This window comes from Balaenoptera musculus, chromosome 16 (genome assembly GCF_009873245.2).
Source record: "Balaenoptera musculus isolate JJ_BM4_2016_0621 chromosome 16, mBalMus1.pri.v3, whole genome shotgun sequence".
NCBI classification, from domain to species: Eukaryota; Metazoa; Chordata; class Mammalia; order Artiodactyla; family Balaenopteridae; genus Balaenoptera; species Balaenoptera musculus.
Window position 1 is genome coordinate 61,512,671 of NC_045800.1, and position 26,481 is coordinate 61,539,151.

Below are 26,481 nucleotides of genomic sequence, written 5' to 3' on the forward strand. Positions count from 1 at the left end.
CATTTTTAAGGTCATATATGTATGCATTTGTATACATATATACATATGCACACACATTTATTTATTATATTTTAAAAAAATCTCAAGTATGAACTAAGTTTTTTTATAAAGTAAACCTTAAGACTTAGGCGTTTTAATCTGTGGCAGTCATCCCATAATGCTATAGTAGATATACGTTTTTTCTTTTTATTAGAGAGGATTTAAATTTAGATTTAGATTTTGTTTTGGGGCATAAAAACGTTCCAGTCTTCTGTAAAACTTGCTTGTAAAATTCCATGTGGATATTGTGACTAGGAGTTGGTCTTAAAACTAATGCTTAATATGGACTTAGGCCTCTTCCAGCTAGTTGTTCATTTGTACATTTCAATTAACATAAAAATGCCTGGCCTTTTGATGATCAAAGTATGCATAGTTGATTATAAGTAAATGAGAATGGAGGGAAGTCTTGTACCTAACTTTGATTTGCAAATGATGACACATGTTATTAAAATTTTAAATCACTTTTTGTTTTTGTTGTATTGATTTCTTAAGGAGTATTTAGCATACGTTCTCCTTAGGAGTTACATAGTTATCAGTAATTAGTTTCTTAGTTTTATTTTTGCTGTATTTTATGTAAAACCTTTTAAAATTAATGTTAGGATTTATAGAGTGCAAACCTTGATTGATGAACACTATATTTAATAATTAAACAGATCTAAATATATTTTAATAAACTAGCTTACCTGATACTCTTAAATATATAATAAATGTCTCTTCCTTCTCCTTAAAGAATTCCACCAAACTTTATATATTTACACATTTATGTGATACGTGGCACATGGAAGAAGAAAACATAACTTTAAGAGCATACATTTTACTTACTGTTATCTGAAAGTATAATTGGTTGCCAATGAACGTTGTTTTCAAATCTTTAAATGTTCACTTTTCAAGCTTAGTGGAGGCTGTGTTGTGTAATTTCAAACTCTATTATGTTAGTTGATCTTTACCTACTAATACAGATATAATTTATGCAATGACCTCAGATTACTTAAGCAACATTAAAAATGGTTTGGGAAGATGAACAACTTAGAGGTATGTCAAGTCTCGTTCAGTGTATTTAATTTTTTCTTGTTACACGTGGTATGGTGGAAAATTATAATAAAATAGATTTTGAAAAATCCTTTTAAGACTCTGTATTGGAAATTGGAAGTCTGTCAGTTTCTAGAGTCTTTTTTCTTCCAATTTTATTGAGATATTAGTGATATACAGTACTGTATAAAGTGTACAGCACAATGATTTGACTTACACACATCATGTAATGATTATCACAGTAAATTTAGTGAACATCCATCACCTCACATAGATACAAAATTTAAAAAATAGAAAAAAATGCTTTTCCTTGTGATGAGAACTCTTAGGATGTACTCTCTTAACAACTTTCATATATAACATACAGCAGTGTTAATTTATTGTGTTGTACATTACATCCCTAGTACTTACTTATCTTATAGCTGGAACTTTGTACCTTTTGACAGCCTTCCTCCAGTTACCCCGCACATCCACCTCCTGCCTCTGATAACCATAAATCTGATCTCTTTTTGTATGAGTTTGTTTTTGAAATATAATTGACCTACAACACTATGTTAGTTCCTGTTATACAACATATTGATCCTATATTTCTATACATTTCAAAATGATCACCGTGATAAGTCTAGTTCTGATATGTCATCACCATACAAAGATATTACATAGTTATTGACTATATTTCCCACACTGTACATTTCATACCCGTGTCTAGACTCTTTTTTTTTTCCCCCTATTTTAAGGTTTTATCTCTAACCTAACCATTCAGAGACAGTACTTCCCTAATGATGAAGATCAGGTTGGGGCAGCCAAAGCTCTGTTGCGTCTCCAGGATACCTACAATTTGGATACAGATACCATCTCAAAGGGTGATCTTCCAGGTAAGAATTATTCTGGTCTATAAAAATCCTATCACCTGGCTTTTCCGTTCAGTCCATTAGGACAATGTTAATATAAAAAGACTACCGTATTTTAAGATTTTTAACTTTAATTTGTTTCACAGCCTTTGAGGACAAAACAACCCTTTGTCTAGGACTGAATAGTTGTGGATAAGCTGCTAGCTTGTTACTGTGAAATCTTATAATTATAGGGACTAACTTAAGTAGGCAATTTTAGCATGTAAGAAAAAGAAACAACCAGTTTTCCAAATGTCTTTCTTTAGAATACCCAGTGTTTGTATGTTAAGTTATAAGGAAATTGATAATCAGAGTTTATATATTCAATAATTTAAAACCAAGACATGTTGAGTATGTACTGATTTTTAGTGTTCTACAGTGTGAAGCATCCTACTTTCTGACCTATTTTTGGCAAAACCCTCTTTTTTTAAGTTACAGCTGATTTCATGGTAATTTGCTTAAACTTATTTTTATTGTGAAAAAAACATAAAACAAAATTTACCATCTTAACCAATTTTAAATGTGCAGTTTATGGTATTAAGTACATTTACATTATTATGCAACCATCATTACCATCCATCTGCATAGCTCTTTTCATCTTGTGAAACTGAAGCGCTATACTTGTTAAACGATAACTCCCCATTTCCCACTTACACAGTCCCTGGCAACCATCATTCTAATTTCTGTCTCTATGACTTTGACTACTCTTAAGTACCTCATATAAGTAGAATCATACAGCGTTTGTCTTTTTGTGACTGGCTTATTTCACTTAGTATAATGTCCTCAAGGGTTGTAGTATACGTCGGAACTTCCTTCATTTTTAAGGCTGAATAATAATCCATTGTATGTATATACCATATTTTGCTTATCCATTCATCTGTTGACGGACACTTGGGTTCCTTCCAGACATCAGCTATTGTGAATAATGCTGCTGTGAACATGGGTGTGCAAATAGCTCTTCAAGACACTGTCTTTCATTCTTTGAGTATATACCCAGAAGTGGAATTGCTGGGTCGTATGATAATTCTGTTTTTAATTTTTGAGGAGCCAACATACTCTTTTCCATAGTAGATATACCATTTTACATTCCCACCAACAGTGCATAAGGGTTCCAGTTTCTCCACATCCTTGCCAACACTTGTTATTTTCTTTTTTTTTTTTTCTGATAGTAGCCACTCTAGTGGGTGGTATCTCATTGCAGTTTTGCATTTCCCCAATTATCAGTGATATTGAGCATCTTTTCATGTACTTATTAGCAGCCGCCTGTACATCTTCTTTGAAGAAATATCTATTCGAGTCCTTTGTCTATTTTTTAATTGGGCTATTCATTCTTTATTGTTGAGTTTTAGAGGTTCTCTATATATTCTGGATATTAATTCCTTATGAGATGTATGATTTGCAAATATTTTCTCCTATTCTGTGGGTTGCCTTTTTACTCCGTTGATATTGTGCTTTGTATCCAAATTTTAAAATTTTTACCAAGTCCAATTTGTTTATTTTTTCTTTTGTTGCCTGTGCCTTTAGGGTCATATACAAGAAATCATTGCCCAATCGAATGTTATAAAGCTTTTGTCCTATGTTTTCTTCTAAGAGTTTTATTGTTTTAGGTCTTATATTTAGGTCCTTGATTTATTTTGAGTTAATTTTTACATGTGGTATTAGGTAAGGGTTCAACTTCATTCTTTTGCATGTGGATATTCGGTTCTCCCAGCACCATTTGTTGAAAAGACCATCCTTTCCCCATTGAATGGTCTTGCCATGCTTGTCAAAAATCATTTGACCATATATACAAAGGTTTTTTCTGGTTCTGTATTCCATTAGTCTGTAAGTCTGTTTTTATGCTGATACACACTATTTGATTATTGTAGCTTTGTAGTAAGTTTTGAAATTAGGAGGTGTGAGTCTTCCGGTTTTGTTCTTCTTTTTTAAGATTGTTTTGGTTATTCTGGGTCCCTTGAGATTCCGTTTGAATTTTAGGATGGGTTTTTCTGTTTCTGTTTTTAGTATTTTGATAGAGATTGTGTTGAATCTGTAGATTGCTTTGGGTAGTATTAACATTTTAATAATGTTAAGTCTTCCAATCCATGAACATGGGATGTGTTTTCCATTTATTTATGTTGTCTTTCAGCAGTTTTTTTGTAGTTTTCACTGTATGTCTTTCACTCCCTTGGTTAAGTTAATTCCTAAGTATGTTATGCTTAGACTTGTTTTAGTAATTTTCTTTTAGATTGTTCATTGGTACATAGAAATGCAACTGATTTTTCTGTGTTGTCTTTGCATCCTGCTACTTGGCTGAATTCATTTATTAGTTCTAACAGTTTTTTTGTGGAATCCTTAGGATTTTCTAACATAAGATAATGTTATCTGCTGGGTGTTCCCTGGCAATCCAGTGCTTAGGACTCCATGCTTTCACTGCCGAGGGTGCAGGTTCAATCCCTGGTTGGGGAACTAAGATCCCGCAAGCCGCTCAGTGTGGCAAAAAAAAAGATAATGTTATCTGTGACCAGAGATCATTTTACTTCTTCCTTTCCAGTTTGGGCACCTTTGAGCTTGTTCTTGCCTAGTTGCCCTGGCTAGAACTTCAAGTACTAAGTTGAATAGAAGTGGCAAAAGTGGGCATCCTTGTTCTTGTTCTTGATCTCAAAGGAAAAGCTTTCAGTCTTTGACCATTGAGTGGGTTTTTCAAATATATCTTTTATTATGTTAAGGTAGTTTCCTTCTATTCCTAGTTTGTTGAGTGTTTTTTATCATGAAAGAATACTGAATTTTGTCAATTGCTTTTTCTGCATCAATTGAGATGATCGTATTATTTTCCTTTATTCCGTTAATGTGGTGTATTACATTGATCGATATTCATATGTTGAAACATCCTTGCATTCCAGGAATAAGTTCTACTTGGTCATGGTGTGTAATCATTTTAATATTATATGCTGCTGAATTCTGTTTGCTAGTACTTTGTTGAGGATTTTTACATCAGTGTTCATAAGTGATATTGGTCTGTAGTTTTCTTGTAGTGTCTTTTTCTGGCTTTGGTATAAAGGATAATGCTGGCCTCATAGAATGAGATAGGAAGTGTTCTTTCCTCTCTTTTTGAAAAGTTTGAGAAGGATTAATATTAGTTCTTCTTTAAATGTTTGGTAGAATTCTCTAGTGAAGCCATTAGGTCCAGGGCTTTTCTTTTGTCAGGAGACTTTTGATTACTGATTGTCTCCTTACTAGCTATAGGTCTATTCAGATTTTCTATTTTTTTCTTAGTCTTGGTAGGTTTTGTGTTTTTAGAAATTTGTCCATTTCATCTAGGTTATTCAATTTGTTGGTGTACAATTTTTCATAGAACTCTCTTATAATCCTTTGTATTTCTGTAGAATCAATAGTAGTATCCCCACTTTTATTTCTGATTTTAGTAATTTGAATCTCTTTTTTTTCTTAGTCCATGTAGCTAAAGGATTGTCAATTTTGTTGACAAAATTCTTTTCAAAGAACCAACTTTTGTTTTCACTAATTTTCTCTATTGTTTTTCTATTCTGTAATTTACTTCTCCTTTAATATTTCCTTTCTTCTGCTAGCTTTAGGTTAAGTTTGTTCTTGTTTTTCTAGCTTTTAGGTTGTTGATTTGAGATCTTTCTTGTTTTTTAATGTGAGTGTTATAACTATAAATTTCTCCCTTAGCTCTGCTTTCATTGTGTCCCATAAGTTTTGGTATGTTGTGTTTTCATTTTCATTTGTCTTTAAGTAGTTTCTAATTTTCCCTGTGATTTCTTCTTTGATCCATTAGTTGTTAAAGAGTGTGTTGTTTAATTTCTGCAAAATTTGAAATTTTCCAGTTTTACTTGTGTTACTAATATCTAACTTCACATGATAATTTACTTTTGCCATCTCTCACTTTTTCTGTGAGTGTGTGGCTTACCCCATTACTATCTTCTTGTCATTATCAACTGGAGAAATAAAACATATTACCTCTATCGTCATACTGAAATTGATTTTCTCCTTAAGAAAATATAGTGGGATGAGTTACTTGTTAAGATGTTTTTCTTGCTCATCTTCCTAAATTTGGAGTGAAGTATCAAGTGGAAAAACTGACCATGGTATAATATTAAATAAAATTTCCTTTAAGCTGGAATGTAATTTCATCAAGTTGGACTTCCAAAAAAGTACAAATTTGCAAATTTTATTTTCTGTTTCTACTAATATGGTACATTATAACACTTCTGAAGATCACAGCTTTGTTTTGTTTTGTTTTTTAAATTAATTAATTAATTAATTTGGTTGCACCGGGTCTTAGTTGCGGTAAGCGGCTCCTTAGTTGTGGCATGTGGGCTCCTTAGTTGCAGCTCGCAGGCTCCTTAGTTGTGGCTCGCAGGCTCCTTAGTTGTGGCTTGCCAGCTCCTTAGTTGTGGTATGTGAACTCTTAGTTGAAGCATGCATGTGGGATCTAGTTCCCTGACCAGGGATTGAACCTGGGCCCCCTGCATTGGGAGCGTGGAGTCTTATCCACTGCGCCACAAGGGAAGTCCTGCCTTATGTTTTTTAGTTCACTTCTGGTTTAAAACATCAATTTGTTTAATAGATATTAACTATTTAATGTTTATTTAATATCTACTTAACATAGTAACCATTATGTTAAGTACTAGGGATGCGATAATGAATAACACTGCTTTTTCCCTTAGGGTACTTATATTATGATATGGTATGATGAATGCCTAGATGCAGATAACTTAGGATACTGTGGGAGCACATAGGAGAAAACCCAATTCTGGACTTGATAAGAGAGAGGCATAAAGTAAGAATTCCTGGAAGACAGGATATTTTTAAAAATCGAGATGTAATGGACAAGGAATTAGCTAGGAAATTGGGGGAGGGGGGAAATAGTGGGCATGAGAAAAATATTCCAAACAGAACATGTATATAGGCCAGAGAGGAGAGAACATTTAAATCAGATATCTTACAAGTAGTTTGTTCAAGGGGTGAGTGCATGAACAGTGGGAGGGAGTTGGTTTTGTGAGAGTAGTGAGAGATGAGGCTAGATAGGTAAGCAGAAGCCATCTCCTGATGAACTTTGTAAGTCATGTGGAGGAGTTTGAAGTGTTCTGAGTGCAATGAGAAGCTATTGAAAAGTTTTAAACAGGGAGGTTATATGATTTTCATTTTAGAAATATCATTCTGGCTGCAGAATGGATTCAGATCTGGGGGTAGGGACAAAGAAATGAGGGAGGAGGCTGTTGTAAAAATTAAGTAAGAGGTGATAGTGGTAGCTTGGGTTATTTCCAGTTTTTTGCAGGACCAAGGTTTCAACAGACATCTTTATGTCTTCTTGTGTCTATTCCATACATAAAAGAGTTTCTCTTGGATATAAGCTTCTCAAACTTTACTAGATGTGGCCAGATTGTTCTCCAGAGCAGATGTACCAATTAATACTCTCACCAGCAATGTGTGGGAGTTCCCATTTCTTCATATCCTTGCCAACACTTGGCTTTGTCAGATTTAAAATTATAGCAGTTGAGGTGTGACGCAATAGGGATGAGGGTTGGGGGAAGGATGATTTGTTTTTTTTAATTGCCCTCCCCCCAAAATCAGAGAAATGCTTATTTCAGTGGATTTATATTGATGCCATGTAACTCCTTGATTAATTTTGTCTGTTTCTTTCTCCTTTTGGGGCCTACCTTTTTTTTTTTTTTTTAGTTGTGGCTCATGGGCCCAGTTGCTCTGCGGCATGTGGGATCCTCCCAGAGCAGGGATCGAACCCATGTCCCCTGCATTGGCAGGCAGACTCTCAACCACTGCGCCACCAGGGAAGCCCTGGGGCCTACCTTTTGAAATGCTTTCTTGATATTTTAATATAAAATCTGATAAGTTATATGGATTTTGGCATTAATGATGCCTTTACAGTTCATATAGACTGTTCCTTTAGTTTCAGGTTGTTCCTAACCCTGATTTGTTGAGTAGATTTTTAGCTTCTGAAGATATTACACTTTTGGTGGGGGAGTGAAGTAGAAAAGAATAGCTTTATTGCTTTGCCAGGCAAAAGGGGGGACCACAGCGGGCTAATGCCCTCAAAACTGTGTGCCCCCTACACTTTTTTTTTTGGATAGAAAATGTCTTACATCTAAAATTTGATTTACTTCATGTGGAAGTTGAATGTTCTTCTTGGTCATTTGCATCACTGTCTTGGTTAGCTGATAAGGTTAACTACACCAAGCAGTAGATTCTCTGCACATCTCTGGAGCACACTCAGCTATGAGTGTACCATAGTGCCTCTGATGCAAGACATCAACTTCCCAAGTGTATGCATTTTAAACATATTTGTCCCTTACAAATCAAGTTTTTGTCCACTAAGTGTTCCTATAAAGTGTAAGAATTTAAAAATCTCCCAGTTTATGGATGAGCCACAAAAAATGTATTTCTAAGTAAATTTTCCTATACTGTCATATAATATTATAGTTTATATTGTGATAATAAATTAAAAGGACTCTTTTTGATGTTAGTTTTAACTGTAAATTTGGGTTACTACATTCGGTTTGACGTGCTAACATCAGTCATCCATGCCACTTCCTTTGAACCAAAGGAATTTGCAGCTTATTCTTTTTTCTCGTCAAATTCTAACTATTTGTGCTTTGCATGAAAGTTTTTTATAGTCTTTTTCTGCCAACATCACTTTCCTTATCTCATTTTCTTTGTCTTCTTGTCCATTTACTTTTTCTTCTCATGTTCTCTATTTTGGAGGCAGCCTTCCCTTTCAAATGCTACATCACTTCATTTTCATTTTCATTTTCTTCTTTAATACAATTCCTAGGCATTTTGCCTTTGATAATTGTGAATAGATCAATAGGTAAGATAACCAGAGATACTTTAACTACCAAGGCAGAATAGCTAAAGATACTCTACTATCCCCATTGTGCTTTCAGATAATGTTGCCAGGATATCAGGTCATGTAAAAAATATTTCTGGTGCTCTCTACGGGTATTAATGGCATACTCTCCTCTTGTGTCTTTTGCATGTCCCTGAGAAAAAACATTCTTAATTACTGCTTTGTAAGCTCATCTTAGAACTGTATTCCAGTTCTCATAACTGAAAAATAATAGGAGAGTCAAAATTCAGTATGTTTCTTTTGTTTCTGAAATTGTGTCATGTTAAACTATTAATAAGTTAGTTTCTTGGTATCCTTTTCTAGATTAGAGTGTGGAGTAGAGAGTTAGTAACTGTCAAAATATGGATCTTCATCTTCATTTTAGTAGTACACTGATAATCAGTTACTATCCATAAGTGACTAACAGGAGGCAAAAAAAAAAAAAGTGAATGGAGGTAGTTGTATGATTTGAATATTTAATTGTATTGGTCCATGTGATCCTCCAATGCATACATCTCCATGCTAGGACTGTGCTTGGTACTAGAATGTAACAGGTCATATCCTCAGACCAGGGCATGCTATGCCCTAGACAGTGAATGTCTGATCACTAGCAAAATGTGCCCATGATTTTATTTCCTCTTAATTTATTTCTCATGAACTCCTTTTCTGCTAGCATTAAAAACAAAACAAAACAAAACATGTTGACACCATTGGATAGGTTATAGCTAAGTCTGGTTTTAGCCAATTTACTGCTTTGTTGAAGTATAGTCAATCAAAAGTTAAGGAAAACACCATTGTATTCCTTTTTCTACCAGTTTCCTTCGTGATGTTATCAGACATATGTTTCTTTTGGTTAAATAACTAGAAGTGAATTCTCTGGGTTGCATGGTAGGTATATATTTAATTTTTAAGAAACCACCAAATTGTTGTACCATTTTATTCTCCTGTCATCACTGTATGAGAGTTTCAGTTCCTTCACATACTTGCAAACACTGTGAATAAGTCCTCCAACTATGTTCTTTGTTAAAATTGCTTTGGCTATTCTAAATTCTTTGGATTTCCATATAAATCTTAGGATCAGCTTGTCAGTTTCTACAAAAATGCCTGTAGGAATTTTTATTAGGGTTGTTTTGAATCTTGGGGAGAATTTGGGCAGCACTGTCATTTTAAAAAGATAATTTTCTAATCCATGAACAGGCTATCTCTGTTTATTTAGGTCAGAAAACTTGGTATAGGAGATAAGATATTTTGACATTAACATTAAACCACTGTGAGTCTCACATTTATTGTTTGAACGTTGGTATCAAAAGTAGGAAAAAATTTTCTTCTTCTTTCTCCCCTCCTCCTTTTCCTCCTCCTCCTTCTTCTTCTACATCTTTTTCACTGAAAGCAAATTTGTCACAGGCTCAGTTTTTAATTCATATCCTATCTTTGTCCTCTTCTGTTGTTCAAAAACTTTATATTGTTTTGGTTTCTGTTATATTTAGAAATGTGTTGACAAATGAAACATGATAACACATTGTCCAATAGAGGAACATGAAACTGTAACTAGCATAGTGGGCAGTATCCATTTTGGGGTCTGACATAATACCTTTTTCATTGGATTGCCATGAGAATCAAATGAGCTAAAGCATGTGAGAACTAAAACTGAAAAATGCTGTTATTAATGTTTTATTTAAAAGCGGTGCCCAAATAAACTTTTTTAAAATTGAGACATAATTGACATATAACATTGTATTAGTTTTGGGTGTACAACATGACGCGGATATGTACGTATTGTGAGATGATCACCACAAGATGTTAACATCCACCATCACACGTAGTTACAAAAAAATTTTTTCTTGTGATGAGGACTTTTAAGATCTACTCTTCCAGCAACTTTTAAATATACAATACAGTATTATTAACCATAGTCACCATGCTATACATTACATCCCCAGGACTTATTTATCATATAACTGGGAGTTTGTACCTTTTGACCACCTTCACCATTTCTCTCATATTAGTTTTAGTTATGCAGAACTTTTTATATTCTTTCAAAGTCCAAACTATACTAATAAGGTCCACTGACAGAAGTCTTACTTTCATTTCTGTACTCCTCAACCTGTTCCTTTCTTCTTCCTATATGTAACTACCACTTTATTAGCTTTTTCATTTCCACTGTTTCTTTTTGAAAATATAAGCAAATGTATATATATTCCTATTTCCTCTCAACATCAGCAGAGAAGGCAGCATGGTATAAATACTTCCTGTACTTTGGCATTTTAATTTATTGATATGTTCTAGATAGTACTTCATATCCTATATAGAAATCCTCCTCATTTCTTTTTACAGCTGCATGTTACTCCATTTTGTGGAGTTACCATAGTTTATTTAACTGGGCACCTATTGATGGACATCTGGTTTGTTTGCAGTCTTTTGCTTTTATAAAAATAATACTTCCATTAACCTTGTGCATATATTATTTTGTTTTTTTGCTAAGTGATCTTTGGGCTATTTTTTCTAGAAGTGATGCCACTGAATCAACGAGGAAATGCATAGGAAATTTTGCTAATATTGTCCCAGTTTCCCCCCATAATGGTTCTGTCATTTTGTATTTCTAGCAGCAATATATGAGAGTGCCTATTTCCCCACAGCATCACAAAAAAAATTTCAAACTTTGAGATTTTTGCCAATCTGATGGCTCACTTTTCTTTAAATGTATACCAATTTCTTTGGTTATCTTTTTTTTTTTTTTTTTTTTTTGGTACCTCAGACTTTTCTTTTGGAATTGTTTTCTTCCTCCTTGAAACAAATCTTTAAGAAGCCCGTGCATGTACTTTGTTTGGCTTATTATTCTCTATGCTTCCTGAATCTGAAGTTTCATGTATTCTAATTCTAGAAAATTGTCCACCAATATTTCTTTAAATTGTGCCTTTTCCACATTCTGTTGTCTTCTTCTGACACATGCTGTTGTCTTCTGTCTTCTTCTTTTTTTTTTTTAATTAATTTATTTATTTTTGGCTGCATTGGGTCTTCATTGCTGCGCGCAGGCTTTCTCTACGCGCGCAGGCTTCAGTAGTTGTGGTTCGCAGGCTCTAGAGTGCAGGGTCAATAGTTGTGGCACATGGGCCCAGTTGCTCCACGGCATGTGGGATCCTCCTGGACCAGGGCTCGAACCCGTGTCCCCCGCACTGGCAGGCGGACTCCGAACCACTGCGCCACCAGGGAAGCCCTGTCTTCTTATTTTTTCTTTCTTGTCTTTTAACTAGAACTTCATGTGTATTCCTCCTCTCTGCTGCATCCTGGGTAGTTTATCCCATGGTAATTTATTCAGTTCTCGCTTCTAGGTTTATTAGTCTCTTTTTTGTTGTGTCTAACTTGCTGTTTAACCTGACCAAGATGTCTTTATTTCATTGATAATATTTTTAATTTCTGGAAGTTCTATTTCTTCCCCCAACTCAAATCTGCCTGGTGTTTTTTAGAGTATCTTACATGTTCATATTTTCTATTTTTAAAAAATTCTTTAAACATTTTAATCATAGTTTTTTTGTATTCTTAATCTGATAACACCAACATCTGAAGACCTTGGGGGATGTCTAATACTGGTTTTTAATAGTTTCTGCTAATTTTGCTCATAGTGGCTTGTTTCATCATGTGCTTTGTGATTTTGGATTGTATGCATTTCTTCAGATTGTGTGTTGGAATATTGCAAAACCTGAGGTGAGGGTGCATTTTGCAGAGTTTAAATGTTGCTTCTGCCAGTTGTCCTATTACATTACCAACCTACGACTACTTTAAGTTAAATTCTTGGCTTTAGTTTCCCAGACCATGGAGACAGCATATGTTTGAAATGAAAACCTCCCTGAAAGTGTGCCTGTGGAGTTCTAAGGGATTGTTTTTCCCCTACCTGCAGTGAAGACTGAGGAAAAATAAGTTCTTTTGTTGTTTCTCTTTGCCAGCTGACAGAGTTTTTTTTCTAGTTCATTCTTCCATTCAAGATGTAGTTCTTCAAGGGTCTGCTTTGTCACTTTGCGTGGGCCTGAGGCTTTATCTCCTGTCCCTTTCTTGGTGGTTAAAAATCAAGCTTCTAGTATTCTGATCTGGTGACTGCCTCCAGAGGAGATGCAGCTTCATCCTCTGCTTACCTTTCTAGGTTTCAAGTTCCTTTTTGGTTTTGGCCCCAAGAAATTTGCTTAATTCCTGCGAACTTGGCCATAGTACAAATGGATAATTGTTACATTTAATTCAGCATTTCTAGGTAGAGTCGACCCTTGAACAATGCTGGGGTTAGGGGTGCTGACCCCCTGAGCAGTTGAAAATCTGCGTGTCTTATTTTGACTCTCCCAAAACTTAACTACCAGTAGACTACTGCTGACCGGAAGCCTTACTGATAATTTAAACAGTTGATTAACACATATTTTGTATGTTACATGTATTATATACTGTATTTTTACAATTAAGTAAGCTAGAGAAAAGAAAATGTTATTAATAAAATCATAAGGAAGAGAAAATACATTTACAGTACATATGTGTATTTATTGAAAAAAATCCACATATAAGTGGACTTGTGCAGTTCAAACCCTTGTTCAGGGATCAACTGTGTTTTATATCAGAAGCAATTCCCTCTGGGCCACCCCAGAATATGTGGTCCAGATGTAATTTTCTCTCTGTTGCTTACTTAACATGGTATACACAAAAAACAACATAAAATACTCAGGCTTTTAAAGTCTCCTCTTAACTCACCTGATTTACTGTTTATAAAAATGCAGTGTTATATGGTTGCTATCATTCAGAGTATATTTTTTACATTTATTTCTTTCTATAGTTCTTTCTCTATTTTTCCTTATTCTTATGAAAGTAATGGTAATTGTACAATATTTGAAACAAATAATTAGTCGATAATAAAAAGACAAGTAACCAAATTTTTAAATGGGCAAAAGGATTTGAATAGACATTTTTCCAAAGATGATATACAAATGGCCAATAAGCATGTGAAAAGATGCTCAACATCATTTAGGGAAATAAAATTTAAAAACCACAATGAAATACTACATCATACCCACAATGGCTATAATAAAGGTGGAGAATAACAAGTATTGGTGAGGATGTAGAGAAATTAGAACCTTCATACATTGCTGGTAGGATTGTAAAAAGGTGCAGCCACTTTAGAAAAAAGTTTGGCGGTTTCTGAAAATGTTAAGCATAGAGTTGCCGTAAGACCCAGCAATTCCAGTGCTACATATACTCAAGAGTAATGAAAAAATGTGTCCACAGAAAAACTTGTACATGAATGTTCACAGCCGCATTATTAATAAAAGCCAAAAAAGTGGAAACAACTCAAATGTCCATCAACTGATAAGCAAAATGTAGTCTATCCCAGTGGACTAGTATTTGGCAATAAAAAGAACCTTGAAAACATTATGCTGAGTGAAGGAGTCCAATCATGGAAGACCATATGTTGTGTGATTCCATTTATGTGAGATAGCCAGAATAGGCAAATCTACAGATACAGAAAGTAGATTAGTGGTGTCTAGGGATAGGGCAGGAAAGGGGAGATGATGGGTAGTGACTGCTTATGGTTACAGAGTTTCTTTTTGGGGTGATGAAAATGATCTAAAATTAGATTATGGTGATGGTTGTACAACTCTGTGAATATACTAAAAACTATTGGATTCTTTAACTGGGTGAACTTTATGGTATGTAAATTACATACCATTAGTGCTTTTGAAAAGGATTACTGTAGGGGAAGGGAAGAGGGGAAAGAATCAATTGAAAGGTTTGTCTCTCTTCCTGTCCATTTATCCCTTGCCCAGATTGTTGGTTAAGAGTTAGATATATCTCATATGGTGATTCCCGCTGTGTTGGAAAATTGCATGCTTCAACTTAATTGATGCTTCATTTTGGTATGATGGCTGATAATTGAAGTCTCGGGTTCTATAGGTCCCACGTTACCTATTAGCTGTGTGATCCTTGCCATGTTTCATTACCTTGTAGATTGTTCCTTTGTAAACTTAGGATAATTCCTGCTTTTCCTACCTCAGAAGGTTGTTGTGAGGTTCAAATGAGAGCGAGAGAGTACTTTGAAAGCTGTGTAGTCCTAAATAAATATATAATAGTATTAAGATTCCTAAAGTTCTCTGTATTTTGTTTCCATAGGAGTAAAACACAAATCGTTGCTAACAGTTGAGGACTGTTTTGAGTTGGGCAAAGTGGCCTACACAGAAGCAGATTATTACCATACAGAACTGTGGATGGAACAAGCACTAAGGCAGCTGGATGAAGGCGAGGTTTCTACCATTGATGAAGTCTCTGTTCTAGATTATTTGAGCTATGCGGTGTACCAGCAGGGAGACATGGATAAGGCACTTTTGCTCACAAAGAAGCTTCTTGAACTAGGTATGTTAATTTGGCCTAATTCAAGGTTAAAGATGTATTGGTGGATATATAGATATACTAATTATAATTATGTGTGACTGTATATATTTGTCATATAGCTTTGTTACTTTTTATTTGTCATAAGTCAGGAGCTCATCTGTCAGATGTACTTTATCTTTCTGTTTATCCTCTAAATAAATGGCAACTGGTCTTTCTCACCTAACAGTACTACAACAGTAGCTGTGTTTCTCTGCTCTGTACTCTTCAGGAATTTCAAAATTGGATCTAACCTAGCTAACTCAGTCAAAAATATTTGTTTACCCTGTTGCCATATTAAATATAGACTGGTGTCCTTTGAAGGAAGTTTTTGGTTTATTGCATTTCATATTCAGAAATAGTGATTTGAAATTTCAACCTTAAATAAAAAGGTAAAATGAGGCACACTCAAAATTGTCAAAAAGATGAGTTCAGTCAGTAATAGCAGAGGAATTGCATTCAGGACCTGCAAAATGTAGGAAGCTACAGGTGAGACCATTGAGGGATTGGGGTAGGCTATGTTTATGGGCAGGGAATGTAAAGAGGGGAGAGTTCAGTTAGAGTCTGTTCAAATCAAAAACAAATGGGGACTAGCGTTGAACATTCCCTAAGCAGACAAAAGCAGTCCAGTCATACAAACAAAGCTCAATTCAGCTTACTTTTAAGACTAACTCAACCTGGGTGATTTCTTGTTCATGCCCCTGGAAACCATAAGCAACATTTCCTAAGATTGATATGAGGCAACCCCTGACCAATTCCCTATAATTTAAGAAAATTCCAATATTATCAGTTTTCTGAAAATCAGGCATTTATGGGAAATCAGTCTCTCAGTCCTTAAGTTTTGTGGTCCTGAGGGCACATGCATGAGATTTTCCATTTTATATCCTCTGGTTGAAATTCTTTCATAGAAGTAAATAGACTGGAAATATATTTGATTGTCATATTCAAATGTTAGGAAAATATGATATCTTATGAAGATTTTACCACTAGTATTTTGAACAGAGATGTAGTGTTTCTGTAAGTATGAGCCAGGGGCCACATGCATCAGAATTACTTGGATACTTATTAGAAATGAAAATTCCTTGATCTCCATGCCAGACCTACTAACTCAGAATCTGTGGTGGAGTTGTATGCTAAAAAAATTCATGTGGTCTTTGGTGTATAATGAAGCTCTAAAACTTAAAAAAATTCTTTTTATGAATAGGTAAATATGTGTATGTTAGGAGAGTCGAACAGTTCAAAAACATTGGTCATCTGAAAATAAGCTTTTGATAATTAGGTTATTTCTTAGTTGAGTGAATTAATAAATTGAGATATTTATTCAATTACCCTTTTTTTTCCCAGTATTTTTTAGTGATATTTTTCCTCCTGACTTAAAAAATACTTCATTCATTGTAGAAAAAATTTTAAAGTAGAAACAGATACAGAAGAGTCATCACTCAGAGCCAATCACTCGGAGATACCCACCAATTTTTTTTGTTTCCTCATAGTATACCCCCTCCCCCCTTTTCCCTTTCTTTTACAAAAGTAGACTCATATTGTGTGTATCACAACATATATTATGAGCAGTTTCTCAAAGACAAGAAGTATTTTACAAATCTAAGGCTAGATTTTTTAAACACTTCAATTAATGTCACAAGTGAAGTTTCTGTGTTCTGTTCTGTCTTTTTCATTTGTGTGTGCGTGGTTGTTTGGATTTTTTTTCTCCTGGATGGGTGGAGTAGTCCTCCTTTCCCCTACTAAAAGATAGCTAACAATTATGACTAGCAATTCCAAGGCAGTTAGTGGATTCTGGCTGATTTGAAAATCATATTTTTAGTTTCTCTTTTCCATCTCACTTAGAATTTTGGGATGGAAGTCCACTCAGCCCTCAGAAGTAGACTGTGTTCTGTGTTTATAGTGTGTCTGTGGTAAAGGTTGCTTTTGAAATGTATACCTTGTCTTCCCCATGGTCATTACATTTCAATCTCAGAAAAATCTTTTCCATTGCCTCAAATAAGTGTAATAAGTAATACTTGAAAATTCATTTGACATCAAAGCTGATTAGTAACTTCTCACATGGAACATTCTCAAAGTAGAAGCGGTAATTGCTACTTTGAAATAAACGGCTGATTTCCATCTCCAGAACTCTTTTTGTATAGGGTGACTATATGTCTTGATGTGCTTGGGGCAGTACAGGTTTACACCTATTGTTTTGGTATAATAATTTTCATTAGTGCCTCCTTTCACTCTCAAAAGCATCCTGGTTTGGAAGGTAAATTTATATATTCCTCCACTTGTATATTGTTGTATTCTGATGCTTGAACAACTGTAAGCTTACTCATGGACATGCTTTCTTTCTTTTCTAATAGATCCTGAACATCAGAGAGCTAATGGTAACTTAAAATATTTTGAGTATATAATGGCTAAAGAAAAAGATGCCAATAAGTCTGCTTCAGATGATCAATCTGATCAGAAAACCACACCGAAGAAAAAAGGGGTTGCTGCGGATTACCTGCCAGAGAGACAGAAGTACGAAATGCTGTGCCGTGGGGAGGGTATCAAAATGGTAAAGTGGAAAAGCCAATTGTGTGTGTGTGGAAGTGCATGTGTGTGCGTGTTTGTACATAGTTCTAGAGAGATTTCAGAATGCTTTTATTTTTAAACTTTTGTGATAAAAACCAGAATTATTGATAAAGTATTACAGTATGCCACATCACTTTATTGAGGTGTCACACTTAATATGCTCCAACTCTTAGCAAAATAGCTTTAAAACAAAACTTGTGAATCATATACCATTACAATGCATTTATGGTAATTATTACCCTTTTCATAGATTAAAACAGGCTTTTTAAGGTGAAGAATCAGATAATTTAAGGGAAGTGATAAAGTTTTTTCTTATATCTTAATGCAAAAAAGATTTCAGCAATCTTAAATAGAAATAATATACCATTCTAACCCACCCTGTGAAACAATGGATTTATCTATACAGTGATCTCTTTTGGTTCTGCTCCTAGTCAACCTAGACAAGATTGCCTAGTGAAATGTTTTCATCTATTTAAGAAATATTAAAACTGCACAAAGACTTTAAACAGATTTTGGCTTTAACATTTATTCTTTAAAATACTAAAATGTGTCTATAAATATTGCTTTGTTTATTGTATATCTATATTTATGTATTTGTACTCAGATTACCAGTGCTTCAGGATACTTAGTAGGTAATAGGCCAAAAATAATAAAGTTCAAGCGTGGGGAACATAGTTTTTGTTCAGCCTTAGGACTTTTCAGATCCTTTTTATGATAATGTGCATTATGAATAGGATATACTTTGTTTCTCAACATTAATTGATCATGGAATCCTTATTTAAGGAATATCATGTGGTACTAGTGTTCAGTTGAAAGCAGGCATACGTAGAAGGAGCTAGTGAATTTTTGAAGTGAGTACTTTTAAGTGAAAACATTTGAATAGTGTGTATCTTTTTCTCTACTACTGTTAAACTGAAGCTGGGTTTTATGTTTTTATGTTGATGACTTCCTGGTATTTGATGACTCACTGTTGACAGCCTAACCTCTAACAGCAAATAAGTAGATCATATTTATGTTGACATTTTTGATAAGTTTGTGGATTCCCAGAAGAACATGTTTACTTTCGCTTTGGGAGCTAATAAGTAAATACAAATTAGACTCATGAAACATTTTTTTAAAATTTCACATCTAAATATTTTAGTGTGTATCTTTTAAAGATAAGGACTCTTAAAAAATAACCACAATACCATTATCATGGTATTTCCAGTATCACAGTATTCATAGTAGTTCCATAGTATCATCAAATATCTAGTCAGTGTTCAGATTTCCAATAGTAAGCAGATATTTTTTATTGCCCTTAGAATCTCTTAAAGAAGAGAGCAAAATAGAACTACAGATATAAAAACAGAAGTCTGTTAATTTGCCAGTTTGTTGATGTAACACACACATGTCAACTCTGCCCCAGATCAAAAGAGCATCCTTTTTCTCAGAATAGTTAAATTCATCTCATCATCATATAAAAAACTTATTTGATATAAAACCTTGGATTTGATTCTAGGTAAATAAAGTACAAGAATAAACATGAATCATTATTTGTTTTTGTATAGTTAATAATTAAAACCAAAACTAATATTATTCCTACCTCATAATATGAAATACTTGTTTAATCAAGAGAAGAATCAGCAATGGAATAACTTACTTAGTTAATATAATACATAGATGATTGAAAGGAACATTTATTTGTTTTGTTGACCACTCTGTCTTTAATACCTGCTAGTAAAAGCACCTGGCTTCTTTGTTTAATAACTTATTTTCTCTTTTTCAGAGCCACCCATTTTCTTCTTTACTTTAAAAAAAAAAATCCCTTAAATTTTTTTAAAATTGGGAGGTATTTGGGAAAACCTGGTTAGGTTTTGTTTTGTTTTCTTTTTTTTTTCTTTTAGAAACTTTCTGAGTGCTTCCCAGTTACTTTGTGAAGTTTGGAGCAGTGCTGGTCATTCATTTCATATTTCTATAAATATTTTATTATTTCTTTCATATTTACAATGCCTGAACTTTATTTTGATGAGAGAAGGGGTTAAAGAGAAACCTCACCTTTTAAAAATTTAAGGCCTATCATCTCTTCCAGAAAATAATCATTAATAAAACTTTTAAAATCCTGAAGGTCCCATTTGATGCAGAATATTTGCAGGGTACTGTTTCTTTTGTGTGTTCTTCCTCAGATATTCTGTGTATACAGTAGCATGATTATTGTTTCTTATCTTCATAGGAACAAGCATTAAAAATACTATTACTCTAATATATTTATAATTTTTTTAACTTTATGTTTAGACTCCTCGGAGACAGAAAAAACTCTTTTGCCGCTACCATGATGGAAACCGGAATCCTAAATTTATTCTGGCTCCAGCCAAACAGGAGGATGAGTGGGACAAGCCTCGTATTATTCGCTTCCATGATATTATTTCTGATGCAGAAATTGAAATTGTTAAAGATCTAGCAAAACCAAGGGTAAATAATTTTTTTCTTTTTTTCTCTCCTCAATTTACTTTACCGGTGTTTCAGTTTTTTCCTTTGCAAGATTATAAAAATGATAATTGACGTGGCAATAAGCCCATAGATAGTTTTAGATATTGTTGTTGCAAACTAATGGAATTAACTAAGCTCTGTACCAGTTGTTCTCTGTTATCAACACAAATAACATACCTTGCAACTGGGTTTTAAGCCCTTATTTATGAAAATCATAGATGAGATTTTTATTCACACTTGACAAATTTGTGTTTCAGCATCTTCCTGAAAAAGTTTTCTATGTACTTTGGGGTCCTTTAATCTCAGAGACTAATCAAAGACCAACTTTTTATATCTTCTATAGTTTTATCTGAAATAATACTTGAAGTATTTTTATTCCTGTTTAGGTACATTATTACTAGAAGGATATAACTAGGTACAAACATCTTGCTAATCTGAAATAATGACATCATAGTTTTCTGACTTCAACCCACGTCATTTATCTTAATAAGAAAAACAATTTATTGTAAACACAATCCTATAAACTTAGTGTTTAGCATAGAAATTCTTCTTTTGTGAGAGTGTGAGAAAGATTGCCCTTTATGCTCTTGCCTTTTTTCCCATCAGCTTGTTCTTAAAATCTGTTTGGTCTTATTGATAGTAAAATACAAACCGCCATCATTTTCATAAAGAGATTGTTAAATAAACACTAGGAATATTTTTGCTCGATTATTACACAGGAATTGGCAAATTTTTCTGTAAAGGTCCAGGTAGTGAATATTTTTTTAGGTTTTGCAGGCTGTATAGCCTGTTATATAACTACTCACCTCTGCTGTTGCAGTGCAAAAGCAGCCATAGAAAATACATAAATGAATGTGGCTATATTCCAATGAAAGTTTATTTTTAAAAGCAGGTGGCTGGATGAATTTGGCCCATGGACCACAGTTTGCTGTTCCGTGTTATATCATAAAAGTTGAGTTGTCTGGATATCTGTACTGTAGAATAAACTTGAAGTCAGAATTTTTGTTGTTGTTGTTGTTGTTGTTGTTAAGTTTTACTACTTTTCCAAATGGGTACTTTTTGTTTTTTACTAAAGATTACATTTTAAATGGAAAAGGCCAGTCTAATATGTATGGATGTTGTCCAAGGGAGTTCTTATAAATCTCTTAAGCAGAATGCCACTTATAATCACGTCATATTCTGTCATTCTCTTTTGGATTGTACTTCACTATTTGTGGTCAGTAAACCAAAATTACCTTGGTAGAATATTTATTAGGAATTCATTTCAGCTTGGAGATCAAGTCTTATATTTCTGGGTTTGGAGGCCTCAATCTTCAAAGTGGATGCCTCAGTTGGATTATTTGATCAAGAAATTCAATGGCAATAAAAATTTTATACTCTTGTTAACATCTGAATCATCCTTCATTTTTAGAAAAAAGTTTAAAATCATTATCTTGGCTGTCTTCTCTTTCTGTTTTTTAACTTTTATGAGTTCTTTTCATCTGTCTTTGTGCTCATCCAAGATTATTTCACTGTTTATTTACATCTTGAAGGAAGAAAAAGTGACCTTGAAACAAATTTTGAACATTATCTTTGCAAACATTTCCATCACCGAGAAAATTAAAACAAAAAGTTTGGAATGGATTATTAACTGCAAATAGCCATTCTTATAACTATAAATTAGACTTCAAATTTTAGAAATTTCTTTTCCTCACTTCACGTCCTCTAACCGTTGAAAGAAATTTAATTTCCAGTCTCTTTTGTTTGTGTACCCTCCATTCATGCGAAACAAAAACAAAAAATTTTAAAGAACTTTTAAAAATATAAAAAATTTAAAAATCAACAGGCTTTCAAGGCTAAACACAGGTGACTGGAAGTCTATGGAATTATTTTCTCTTTTTAGCCTCCTTTGTAAAAAAAAAAATCCCAGAATTCTGACTGATTGGATAAATGTGATTCATTTTTTTTTTTTTGTTTTATAATGCAACTATTTTGATGGTTGGCTTCACAGCTGAGGCGAGCCACCATTTCAAACCCAATAACAGGAGACTTGGAGACGGTACATTACAGAATTAGCAAAAGGTAAGAGATGTGTATGCTGCATATTCTGCCCTCTAATGAGTGTTTTGTACATCCTACAGGAATTATTCATTTAAGGGAAGTAGGTCATTTTCAGTCTCCAGTCAAGTCACCACCTATTTTTATGCATGGATAAACTGCTTTGTGTTTCACAGGTCTTTCCCTTTAACTAGAAGTTCTGTTTTTAATATTTAATTGGTCTGTTATTTTTAGGGAGTTAATATGCTTTGCATCGCTCTTCAGGTTAGGAATCAAACATCCAGGAAATGGCTTTTATACTTGTTTTCTTTTTCTTGCCAAAGATGGGGGAAAGAAAGCAGCAGCCTGGATTAATCTGGGAGTAGTCTTTGTTTATGTAGTTCTCTCATATTCATAAATGCTGTGGTGAATTCACATCATTCTTCATGATGATTGTATTGGCATCTGTTCATGCATCTTATAAAATAACATTGTCATTTTGGAGTAATCTATTTCTCCTGTTGGAGTTTTTATTTTAAAAAACTTGCTGACTTAAAAGCTGGCAATGGAAAGAACAGAGTTATGCTTCAGATCTCAGTCTTCCAAATGCTATTGCTTCTGAGTTTAGTTGCCTTTTACTTCACCAGAGAGATTTAACAACAGTTATAGCTTGGTGAGAGTTTTAAAAAATGAATTTAAAGAGACTAAAGAGACCACTAGTTATTCTTTTGTCAAATAATTTAAAGAACATTAAACTTCTAGATCTGAGAAAGCACCTGTGAAACCCAGTGCTATAAAAAATTTACATAGAGCTTCAAATGATTTTTTAAAAAAAAAGTGAAAGGACAATCTACAACAAAAATCTGTCAACCCATTTTCTCTTGATTTGGAAGTGGCTTTTCTTATTGCCACCTTTCTAAATGTTTTTGCTGATTCGAAACCATTACCTACCATCCAGACCAATCTGAACCCTTCCAATCACCTGTGGCTTGGCAAAACAAAACAAAACAAAAGCCCCAAATTGCCTGCTACGTGAGTAAGTCCTTGTCCTTTCTCTTTTTTTGTAGCTGAGCCGAGCTACAGTACATGACCCTGAGACTGGAAAATTGACCACAGCACAGTACAGAGTATCTAAGAGGTAAGGGAGTAATGGGAAGAATTTTAGTCATATTTGGACTGTTTTCTTTCTTGCGAATCTAATTTTCATAAAACCCATCATATGATTTCTAAGACCTAGGCTATTAGGCATAGGTATTGGATGACACCCGTGCCTGACTTTTCATGATGGATGTGGTTATGGGGCAGTTAATAGGAATTACTAGATTTTAAAATGCCTGCTGAGATATCCCAAACCCTATCTGATAAGTGAAGTTGTGTTCTCATATTAAAGTAAGGGAAGTTCCCAAAGAGTCTTCATTGAACAAGGCCTAATTTGGTCTTTGTAGTAAAGCAGGGGTTGAAAAATCTCTGGGTTACTCAGTGGCTGTAGGTAGTGAGAAAATGAATGCCTTGAAGGATTACCTAACAAATCCTCTGCAAGTCAGTTGGTTTCAAATTCTTTGCTTTTAACAATATTTAAGAGAATCTCCTTAAGTTATTGGCTGATAGATCACTGAAATAATTTTTAGTAAAAGGTCACTATATAACTTATAAGTGTATATAACATATAGGAGCTCACAAAATAAGTGACATTATTTCAACAGAACTCCTTTTCCATCTACTTATTTACATAAAGGTTTCTCAGCTCTCATAAAAATGAAAATAGAAGTATCATTGAGCTGAATTCCGTCTCATTGTAGCAATATTTATTCACAGATATAATACCTAACTGAAAATAACAAAATGAGCTTTATCCATCTCATTAGGAATATTTTAATATATTTTCACTTTTTATATTTAATGATGATTGTTTAATCATGTTCTTTAGATTAATGTATACTAATTATAATTGTAATAAACCATTCTAGGAGACACTTTTTTTTTTTTTAACACTTAGGCCTTTATGTTATAGGAAATTTATATTTTTATCAGTTTACATAAATATTTTTCTTGTAGAGAAGTATAATGTGATGAATAAAAGACTTTTGGTCATAGAAATATATCACTCTAGGACAGGCCTTCTCAACCTCAACACTATTGACATTTTGGATCAGATGATTGTTGTTTGTTGACTGACCTGAGCCTCATAGGATGTTTAGCAGCATCTCTAGTGCCCACTGGATGCCAGAAGCACCCATCATCCCAGTTGTGACAATCAAAAATGTCTTCAGACATGGCCAAATGTCCCCTGGTAGGCAAAATTCCCACCACCATGCCTGGGAACTCCACCTCTCTACCCCTGTTGAGAACCACTGTTTTAAGATAAGAATGGAATGAAAATGCAAGTTCAAGGAAAAAAAGAAAAGAATAATGTAAAATTTCCAAGTTTTTAAAAAATGCTTCATTACTGTATTCTTTATAAAGTGGATGATGGTGGGCATAAAATCATTATGGTATTTAGAGTCCACTGGATACATAAAACAAGTAATCATTTTTCAGAAATTACCACTGTTTTCAGAATGACAGAATTAAATCCTCTGAAACTCTTACGATGAAAAATTTCATTTGTCAACTAAAAATTGTGCAAAGGAGTACATAGATTTTAACAACTATCTTAGGCACTCAAACAAAAAAAGTTAACATTGTTGCTATAAGTCATAGCAAAAGTACTATAAAGGCTAGACAGAATGCATTGATTTCATTTCCTTAATTACTCTTTTTAGGCAAAGCTTTATGTCCTTCACATATTAACCTTCAGCATCCCCACACACATCCTCTGATCTCCTAACTGTTTGCCCTATACCACTACCTGTCCCCTTGCCCCTAATCACATTCCTATAATGTGATTTTGATTTTAGTAACACTAATACAAGGTAAGGATTTGCAGTAACTAATTTGGATAGACATATTGAGCCATGGTTTATAATGCTTCTGTGCATAGTAAGTAACCCTCGCTTTGAGTAAGCTAATTTTCCATTTACAGAACCTTATTCATGTCTAAAAAAATGAAGCCGTTATCTATTTTTAAAAAAATAACTAAATCCATTATATATTTTATCAGATTACATGGTGTTAGGCATTTTTACTGTCATAAAGCTAATAAGTATCTAAATTCTCCAGATTTTGCTGTTTTTAGGAATCGTTTTAAAACAAAATTTTATGAACTTAGTGTTCTAGAAGTCATTTTTGGAAATTTTCTATATATACAGTAGACCTTTTGACAAAATATTCAGCCCACAGAGTCATTGGGCTTTTACCAACAATTCAAAATAAATTACTCTCAGAAAGGTGGTCTACAAACATTTTTTCTCTGTTAGGAACTAAATACCTCTAAATATTTTGAACTTATTTTTTAAATATAATTTTATAGCTCTGAGAAGCAATTTTATTGGATTTTTGAGAAAGGCCCAATGATACTTCATATTATTTATAATAGCAGAAGATATTTAGCCAGTAGCATTAGAAGCATTAGAAGACTGAGTAACACTACAATAAATTCACCCAGGCTTGGCAAAGTATGCAGTGTGGGTGTGTGTTTGTGTTCAAAACAACATAGTAAAGTAGTAAAAAAAAAGAGTTCCACAGCACAGTGATTTTCATCTTTACTCTTAAGGAAAATTGTTCATCAGCCCTTTTAAAAATAAAATATTTATGTTGAGAGAGAGCTCTTAACTGTTAAGGAAGGAATTTGCTCCATAAAATATCTAATACATTTCATATTTTAACAAATTAAAAGTTTCTACTATTTTGGAAATTTAATAGCTATGTCAAGACATTTTCTACCCATCACTGTAAATCTGAATTTGAAGATTTTACAAGTGTAATAAATGAGTGTTTTCTGTTTCCTTCGTATTTTATGCCTCTGAAGAAGGCATCTCAAATGCAAAATAGCAGAAAGAGTTTATGTGTACTGATGTCAGTTAATGTGATCCCTTTTACTCTGGGAACATCTGTATTTTGAAAGGCTCAGAAGGGAATTTCAAATATCTGTATTTTGAGAAATTTCTTAAGTGATTGCATCACCATCTGTGGAAGTAAAAATATGTTCCAGTGTTCTAGCAAATAGAATTTTCTTTGGGCAAAGTATGTGTGGAAATCCATTACTGTTTAAAAACATAAAGTTTTAATTTACTTTATTGACTATCTGTGAACTTTTGGCAAATCATTTTCTGTCTTTTCCAATATTAAAAAAAAGAAATT

At 33.7% G+C, this 26,481-nt stretch overlaps 1 protein-coding gene across 2 annotated transcripts in view; it reads left to right on the forward strand.

The window, feature by feature from the left end:
• The window catches only part of P4HA1 (prolyl 4-hydroxylase subunit alpha 1), an 86,227-nt gene that overhangs the window by 29,581 nt on the left and 30,165 nt on the right, over positions 1–26,481 (forward strand). For both annotated transcript variants that reach the window (XM_036829762.1, XM_036829761.1), the window contains exons 5-9: positions 1,806–1,943; positions 14,941–15,180; positions 17,547–17,743; positions 20,032–20,208; positions 23,310–23,380. In XM_036829762.1, the coding sequence (XP_036685657.1) occupies positions 1,806–1,943; positions 14,941–15,180; positions 17,547–17,743; positions 20,032–20,208; positions 23,310–23,380 (823 nt within the window). The remainder of the gene's footprint in view (positions 1–1,805; positions 1,944–14,940; positions 15,181–17,546; positions 17,744–20,031; positions 20,209–23,309; positions 23,381–26,481) is intronic.